Source organism: Marmota flaviventris, chromosome 18, assembly GCF_047511675.1.
Source record: "Marmota flaviventris isolate mMarFla1 chromosome 18, mMarFla1.hap1, whole genome shotgun sequence".
Lineage (NCBI taxonomy): Eukaryota > Metazoa > Chordata > Mammalia > Rodentia > Sciuridae > Marmota > Marmota flaviventris.
In genome coordinates this window covers 17,178,285-17,186,879 of record NC_092515.1, presented here as the reverse complement: position 1 = coordinate 17,186,879, position 8,595 = coordinate 17,178,285, and the positions used below count along the sequence as shown (strand labels likewise).

Below are 8,595 nucleotides of genomic sequence, written 5' to 3'. Positions count from 1 at the left end.
GGCCATGAATGCCCACTTTAGTGTTAAATTTCAGGCCCTGGATACCCAGATCATGATCTCACGGCTGGTGGGGGGGTGCTTTCAGTTTCCATGTGGGCACTTCCTAGATGCCCTTGAATTTTTCAGCTTATGGGAAAGGACAAAACCAAAAGATACCAGAGCTGGGCTTTCTGCCTGAGTTTAAGTACTGGTACCAAGTACTGGGTACAATACTAGTACTAAAGAATAGCCATCCACTATGAGAATGCAGTGGACCCTAAGTTTCTGGCTTCAAGCCTAGTTTGTTTTCCATTTAATCCACAAAAGGTGCGCTATGATAGGGTCTCTATGACCTTGATTCAATTTGCCTGGGTATGACTATATATGTGGTTCTTGGGTAATGTAGTGCACCTGTTTAAAGGAAGGAACAAATTCACCCCATTGTGTGTCTTCTCTGATACATGTTGAGCACACTTATCTAGAAAGAGCAAATATCTTGAAAGTTCGTGTTGGATTTGAATAATTGGCCTTTATCTATATAAAAGGGCTTTCATCACCTTGAATTGTGGAAACAGGTGTGTTTCTGAGAAGAATTTTTCCTAGTAGAGTTTTTCTAAATTGAATCTTGTTCAGCTTGGTTTGGGGAGTGGGATCAATATTTAAAATACGTGAGATAAAGGGAGAACATTTGGCTGGGGATATGGCTCATGGGTAGAGTGCTTGCCTAGCACACATGAAGTCCTGGTTTGATACCCAGCTCTGGGAAAAAAAAAAGTGGGGGAGAACATTTTCATAAAATAAATAATTATCCAGGGCATTTATTTATTTATTTGGTAATGGGAATTGAACCCAGGGGAGCTCTGCCACTGAGCTATATCCCCAGGCCTTTTTATTTTTTTGTTTTGAGTCAGGGTCTCACTACATTGCCCAGGGATGGCCTCAAATTTGCAATACTCCTGCCTCAGCCTCCTGAGTTGCTGGGATTACAGGCATGTGCCACCATGCTCAGCTCCAGGGCTTAATCTGATGATCTAATTTTAATTATAGTATTTAAATAGAATCAATATTTTTATTGCTGTGTTGACATTGTTACATCAAGCTGGGTTGTGCCTGAAGAAGCTTAGGATCCAAGATTTCTGGAAAGTTCTGATTTTGCAGCCAGGCTGTGCACTGAGCACTTCACACATTTCCCCCTATTGTCTCATTGGTCAAATCTATCAGAATAAAAACTACCAGACTTCAAACTTGACTTGGTCATCTGAATATTGAAAAGAACAGAAGCAAAAAACCATACCCCTTTTCCACAAGTTCTTTTCCAACATGACCTACCCTAATATTTCCTGTCTACTTTACTCTGCCATGATACAGGCTCATGTCCTCCTAACCTGCGGTTTCCTTCCTCTATCCCAGGGGGACAATACATTCTTGCGATATCTCCTGAGTGTCACCTACTGAGTCAGCCTGGGAAGTGGAAGGTGGGCAAGGTTTTTGAGACCAGAGAGGGGAGAACATCCAAGAATAATAAATCAGCAGTGTCCCTACCAAGTCAAAGTGCTATTTGCATCTGTTATCACTACTTAGTGCAGGATGGCTTAGACTGCATTACCAAGAATGTAGGGGGAGAAGCTGGGCATGGCGCCACATGCCTGTAATTCCATCTACTCACGAGGCTGAGGCAGGAGGATTGCAAATTTGAGGTCAGCCCTGGGCACCTTAGTGAGACCCTGTCTCAAAATACAAAATAAATAAATAAAAGGACTGGGGTTATTGCTTGTCAGTAAAGCACCCCTGGATTCAATTCCCAGTACAGAAAAAAAAAATGTAGTAAGAGGTCAGAGAAGGGCCTAGAGTATCACAAGCATGAGGTGCAGAGGGCCCTGAGGATTCCTCTAAGGAGGTGCTAAGGGGATATCCTTAGATGGGGTAGACCCTAAATTGGAGGCAAGATGGGGTTTCCCATTCTTGGGGGTTTATGTTCACCCAGTGGGGAGTCCCCTTCCCTTTCTCTCCCCGCTTTTAGATTCCCTTGAAAGCCCACTGACACTCCGTGTCAACTGCATTTGGTTTTACAGAGGTTGCTGCCCTTTGAACACAGTCTCCAACTCTTGATCATCAATGAGCAAATAGTGCTAGTAGGGCAGCTGAGTCACAGGCACATGATGGAGGGGACCACATGGTCATGAGCTCATCTCCCAGACCCCTGAACCTTTCCTGTTATACTTGGGGGCTTCTTCCTGGTGGCTTTCTCCACTTCTTCCCGGACTTTAAGAACTTGTATTTCTGTGTTGGAAGAAGGGTGTTTCCCTGTCTTCATATACATATCAGAAGGATGTTTTATGTCTTTTACATGGGTGTCTAATGTGTCCCTGGGTGTGGTGGTGATATGAGCTCGGAAATGGAAAATACTCAAGCTTCAGAGTAGCAGGTGAATACCACATGCCCATTTGCATGTTCCCTTTCACTCTGACTCATCTTCCCCTCTCCCCACCCTGGTGCCCCTCCACCAGCCTCACCCACTGACACACCCTGTCTGATCTAGGAAGAATTAATACCTGCCTGTACCCAAGCTAGAATGAGATGGAAGGTATTTTAGATATTGAGGAAGAGAGAATAGGAGGGTACTCTGAACATTTTAGGATCCTGGAGTCAAAGGGAAAAAGGGGAACTTAGAGACAGTATTTGGGTGGAGGGGACCAGGATCTAAAGGAGATGTTAGGGGGAATCAGACTATGTCTTGTCACTAGAGCAATCTACCAATGTCTGACTTGTTTATCTTCTACTTATTTATTGCATGTATATGATATGCCAGACACACACCATAAATATTTTACCAACATTTGTTGAATGAATGAAAAATTTGCTATGGGATCAGGGATAATGGAATTATAGGAAACAAACTAAAAAGAAATTTGAGGGCTGGGGATGTAGCTCAAGCGGTAGCGCACTCGCCTGGCATGCGTGCGGCCCGGGTTCGATCCTCAGCACCACATACAAACAAAGATGTTGTGTCCGCCGAAAACTAAAAAAAAAATAAATAAATAAAAATAAAAATAAAATTAAAAAAAAAAAAGAAATTTGAACCTCTCAGGCCTTTTTCTCTTCCCCACACTAAAAAGTGCTTAAGTATGAAAGGAGGGGAAATCTCCAGGGACCTTGACCTCTAGGGCAGGAAATGAAAGAGGGTTCTGATTTCAGAGAAATGTCATTTGTCATCAGCCCAAGAAAAGAAGATTTTCTCTTCGAAGACCACCACAGGCTGTTCCTGGGGTTACCCCTTTGCAGAGCTTTGTGGGAGGATCTGAGTCACACACACATCCAGTCCCCAGTGGTGGCCCAGATGACAGAGTTCATTCCCATAGAGCAAGTGAGGCTTCCCAGTACTAAGCCAGGGAGAGGGAAGAGGCATGCTTTTGGCCCTCCTTCCTTCTCTCCTTGAAATCCAGATGTTTCCATCCCTTTTTTATTTCTGAGATAGAAGAGTTTTCAGCTACTATGCCACCTCCAAGAAAGGGAACTAATATCATCTGCATGGTGCTATTACCTATAAACCACTTTCATATTCAAGCCATTTCATCTTCAAATGAGGCAAGCAGAGATTATCCTTATTTCACAGATGAGGTAACTGAGGCTCAAAGAGGTGACTTGCCCAAGTTGACTCAACTAGTAAAGGGCAGAGATGATACTTAAGTGCAAATCAGATTATTCCAAAGTCCTCATTGCCAGAGATTCACTTCTGTGACTCTTTTCTCTTCAGAAATGAAGAGACAGGACGTTAAGAGGCTGGGTTCTGGAAGTACAAGGGCCATCTCTCCCCTGCAGGGTAAAGCAGAGGCATAAAGCCACACCCTCTTGGGGGACTATGGCAGACTGATACTTGGGGCATCCAATGAAGGACTGAAGTCAGGGGCGGGGCTAACTCGGGGGTGGGGGGGCAGCATCCCCAACAGCATTTCAGAGCATGTGGTGTCAGGAGGCAGATACAACCGGTGAGTGGATACCTTTCCCCAGCTGAGGCTTTCCTCCCATTACACCCCTCTTCCTGTCTACTTCTTACCAACCTGTAACTTCCCTGAGGCATCCAAGTCATAACTCTCTCTTCTACAAGGGTCCTTATGGAGAACCTGCACCCAGGACTGGTGTATTGGCTGGCCTCTAAGCTGTGTTTCTGTTTGTATCTGAGTTCTCAGTTCTCTTCTTAAAAGTCAATATGATGGAGCCAGGAGCCTTATCGCATGCCTGTAATCCCAGCTACTTGGGAGGATGAGTCAGGAGATCACAAATTCAAAGCCAGCTTGGGCAACTCAGTGAGATTCTGTCTCAAAATTTAAAAATAAAAGTGGGGGAGATGTAGCTCAGTTGATAGTGCACCCCTGGATTCAATCCCTAGTATGGCAAAAAAGAGAAAAGAGCCCATATGGTGGTTTTGATGTGACTTGTACAGTTCTTTCTATTTTTCACTTTTTGACTTATGAGAAACAAAATGAAACCATCTCCTTACCCTCATGTTGGGAGAGAATAGCCTCCTCTCTCTATAGTTTCCATTCCCTTTTTCTCACTTTCTCAGGCACCAAAGTCTTCTCCAAAACCCTACTCTATCACCGGGTCAGGAGCCTTCTCTCTGTGGCTCCTGAATCTGCATTCTTAACCCACTGGATGGGAGTCTTTAGTCTCTTCCAGTTCCTCCTCCAAAGATGTATTCTAGAAGCTTCAGCCTCAGGGAGATGATTGAGGGATGTCTTTGACCCTCCTGCAGCCATGACCACTGTCTTGCTGCCCTCTCTGGCTTTCAGGTATGTCTGGGGAGGACCTACTAGCTTTCTAAGCTCTCCTGTGAAATTGTGTCTTTGTATTCCTAAATGCCAGGGTTGACTGTTCTTTGGTGATCCCTTTGTCTAGAATGAGGAAAGCTCAGTCAGCTTGGAGGTCTTCCTCTGCAGAAGTATCCATGGTGACTATTCTTAAGCCAGAGATTGCTTCCTATACTAGTCTTAAACCCACAACTGTTAATTCTCTGGCTCTCTCTCTTTTTTAATATTTATTTTTTACTTGTAGTTGGACACAATACCTTTATTATCTTTTTTTATGTGGTGCTGAGGATCGAATCCAGGGCCCTACACACGCTAGGCGAGCACTCTACCACTGAGCCACAATCCCAGCCCTGGTTCTTACTGTTTCCATTCTCTTACCACCACATTTTCACCACTGGCTCCTGTAATGACTTTGGATAAGTTTAGGTCCTCTCTTGGGTTAGCTTATTTGGTCTATTCAGAAGAGAGAACTCTGATCAAAGACCAAAAACTCATTCTTTCTCCCCTCCCCTCCACAGGCTTGAGAATATGCCGTATCTCCCTCCCCTTTCTGCCAAGGACCCCACATTGTGGTCTTTCTCTAAGAATCCCTAAGATTGGTATCCAAGGCAAGGCAAAATGCCCCTCCCCCCAACAAGACTGTTCAGCCCATATGGCTCTGATCGGTTGGTCCAGCTAGCAGCCAGGCTCCGGCCAGCACTATGTGATACCATGATCACCGTAGGAGACCAGGAGTTCCCTGCACACAGCCTGGTACTAGCAGGTGTGAGCCAGCAGCTGGGCTGCAGGGGCCAGTGGGCTCTGGTAGAAGGCATCAGCCCTTCCACCTTTGCCCAGCTTTTGAGCTTTGTTTATGGGGAGAATGTAGAGCTGCAGCCTGGGGAGCTGAGGCCTCTTGAGGAAGCAGCCAGGGCTTTGGGGGTGCAGGCCCTGGAAGAGGCATGCAGGAGGGCTCGAAGGGACAAGGCTGAAGAACTGGATGAAGGGCTGAAGAAACATCAGGAGGAGCCAGAGAAACCCACAAGGGATTCAGATTCAGAAAGAGGACTGTGGGGGCTCGGAGAGATGCAAAAACCAAAGAAATTTTTTAGAATTGGTGGGAGGGAACAGGAGACATTGCACGGGCACAAACCACCAATAGAGTACTCTGAGATGACAAGAGCAATACCAGAAGGTCAGGGGGAGATGAGATCAGAGAAGAAACTCAGTCAAATCCCTGTTGACTACCAGGGAACAGATAGAGAGCAAGGAGTGGTCGTGAGGGTGACAGAGAGAACAGGGGGCTCTGAGGAAAGTCTTCGGGGGTTCCCTAGTCCCCTTCCCCCAGCAGGTTCCCTCCAAACCAGCATCATCCCCAAGCCTTGGTGGGCCGAGGCCCCCTGGTTGGGGGAGGACCAGCCTGCCCTGTGGAGCATCTTGCTGTGGCCGCCCAGATATGGCACTCCCTTCTCCCATAGCACACCCAGCACTGGAACCTGGCAGGAGGTCTGGCCTTGGAACCAGAGGTGAGTGAAGGGCCTAGTGGAAGACTCTAGTCTGGGAGGGAGTGGTGCAAGAAAGGTAGCAGTGATGGATGAGGGGTACCATACCTCTTATCTCTATATTTCCTAAACCAGTATTGGGCCAAGAAATTCCCACCACAGGAGCAACCAGGGTCAAGCCGTGAGGGTTCGGGAAGGGGCCAGTGTTGACCAGGCTCCCAGGTCTTTCTATGGCTATAATTCTTCCTTGCCCTGTCCCCCAGGATCCCTCTGACCCTGAACAGCCCTAAAGGGTTCTGGAGTCAGAATCAGTTGGCTTCCTCCAGCCCTACCCCAGGTAAGCCCCTCACTGTCCTGCACACAGGACACCCCCGGGGCTGGGTCCCAGGCCTGACCTGAGCAGGGACCCCCACCTCACTCTGCTCCCTTTAGGTTCCCTCCCCCAGGGCTCTGTGCAGGTCAGCCCTGGGGAGATGGAAGACTCTGGGCAGGAGCGCACAGGTGAGTAGGGTGAGGGCATTTTTGCTTCAGCCCCACTGGACCTACTGATTTCTTGCCCAGGTGTTAAGACTATGGAATTCCTGGCCCTGCCCGGCTCTGACTTCTCTGTCCACATAGGCTCCCGGACAACCTGTGTGGGTCATGAGGGCACGGCAGGCTGCCCATCTCGCCAACACCCTCCCCCGCCTCCTGCTCGGTCTCGGCCCTATTCTTGCTCTGTCTGTGGAAAGAGGTTTGCACTCAAGCATCAGATGGAGACGCACTACCGAGTCCACACAGGTATGGGCGCCCAGCCCAGTGTGAAGCTGTCGGCATCCTTCCCTACCGTCGGTCTACCCACTCCTGGGTCTCTCTCTCCGGCTCCGGCGCAATTCCCTAGCCTCGTCGCCCAATGTACCCCAGGCTTGGTCAGCCTTCGTCCCCTGTTCCTTCCTTAAATGGCCTCCCCCTCCCTCTGCCCTAGGAGAGAAACCCTTCTCCTGTAGCCTCTGTCCTCAGCGCTCCCGGGACTTCTCTGCCATGACCAAGCACCTGCGGACACACGGGGCTGCTCCCTACCGCTGCCCTCTATGCGGGGCCGGCTGCCCTAGCCTGGCCTCCATGCAGGCGCACATGCGCGGTCACTCGCCCAGCCAACTCCCGCCCGGATGGACCATACGCTCCACCTTCCTCTACTCTTCCTCCTCCTCATCCTCGAGGCCGTCCCAGGCCTCCACCTCTCCTGGTAGTGCCCCCTCCACCACCACCTGACGGTGTGTTGGTAGGTCCTTTGGCCCCAGACGAATCCAATTAGATTTAGCAAATCTGACTTCAGAAGCGCCGCAGGACAGGAGCCGAGAGCCGTCTCCCGGATGATTGCGGGTTACAGAAGCCTGGGTCAGCGAGCTCCTGTGGGCTGAAATTCGCACGAGTGAGGACTAACTGTATGGGGACTGTTGATTTTATCACCATAATAAAGAGTTTCCTGTGCTCTCTGGTCTGGACAGGAAAGCCGAGCGCAGGCTTCAGTCCGTGTTTCGCCCCCCCCCCCCAGCTTAGTCCCTTGTCTTGTAGCGCCCCCTGGTGGCTGTGCTAACCAGCGGGACCGACACTTTCTCCATCTCTCCGGGTTCCTGGGCCTCCCACAGAGGCCATTGGCCATGAGGGCCCGGCATCCCGGCAAACTTCACGTCAGGTCTTGCAGGGGTCGGGGTGAACTGTGAGATCGGAGGCACTGGCTCCATCCACAGCAATGCACGGTGCGCTGACTGATCTGGGCGCGCCCGGCCCAGAACTGGAAAGAAGCACATGCTCCGGCTCTGCTTTCGGTTACTCGTCTCCTCTCCCTGAGCGCACAACATTGTGTCTCAACACCGACGGAACGGCTCCCGAGTCGCTCCTAGACCTGAAACTAATCCTCTGCTGCCGCCCCTTCTCCAGCCCACGCCTCCCGTACTGGCTAACTTCATTTGCCAGCGTCTGCCGGGTTCCCAGGGTCTGAAGCCCGCGGCACCCTGGGAGTGGTAGTCCATTCGGACCGCTGGCTCCGACAAGAACAATGGGAGGAGTCTGGGGCGCGGACCACACCTCCCGGAGACGGGGAACTGGCTTTCCGGGTCCCACTCGGGAACCCCGTATTCTCAGCTCTCGCGTCCGAGCCGCCGGCGGAAGGAGCAAGGCGTCTGGACTACATTTCCCGGAGGCCCCTGCGCCTAGCCCCTCTACGGCCCGGACGCAGGGTCTGTGCTCTCTTCAGGTGCGGTCTGAGGGTGACGGCCGCCCGGCCCCGGACTCCCGCTCCCGTGGTGCCCTGCGCGTGGCCGGCCCAGCCCCCGGCTCCCGCCAGC

At 50.2% G+C, this 8,595-nt stretch overlaps 1 protein-coding gene across 5 annotated transcripts; it reads left to right on the top strand.

The window, feature by feature from the left end:
- The first annotated feature begins 3,904 nt into the window (after positions 1–3,904).
- Positions 3,905–7,764, top strand: Zbtb32 (zinc finger and BTB domain containing 32). 5 transcript variants are annotated; one of them, XM_027941287.2, is made up of 7 exons: positions 3,935–3,965; positions 4,647–4,769; positions 5,306–6,292; positions 6,532–6,605; positions 6,701–6,769; positions 6,887–7,048; positions 7,233–7,764. In XM_027941287.2, exons 3-7 carry the CDS (start codon positions 5,406–5,408, stop codon positions 7,517–7,519), a joined length of 1,479 nt encoding a protein of 492 aa, XP_027797088.2. In that variant the 5' UTR covers positions 3,935–3,965; positions 4,647–4,769; positions 5,306–5,405; the 3' UTR covers positions 7,520–7,764. The 5 variants fall into 5 exon arrangements, with proteins under 5 accessions (XP_027797090.2, XP_027797088.2, XP_027797092.2 ...); XM_027941289.2 differs by lacking the exon at positions 4,647–4,769 and having other exon boundaries at positions 3,905–3,965; XM_027941292.3 differs by lacking the exon at positions 3,935–3,965 and having other exon boundaries at positions 3,976–4,769; positions 6,101–6,292.
- The last annotated feature ends 831 nt before the right edge of the window (positions 7,765–8,595 follow it).

Bases quoted from the DNA above. Each gene is read 5' to 3' on its own strand.
- Zbtb32 (XM_027941289.2), top strand. From the start codon at position 5,406: ATGCCCCTCCCCCCAACAAGACTGTTCAGCCCATATGGCTCTGATCGG. The intron at 6,770-6,886 runs GTGAGTAGGGTG...CTGTCCACATAG, and splicing joins CTCTGGGCAGGAGCGCACAG to GCTCCCGGACAACCTGTGTG. The intron at 7,049-7,232 runs GTATGGGCGCCC...CCTCTGCCCTAG, and splicing joins GCACTACCGAGTCCACACAG to GAGAGAAACCCTTCTCCTGT.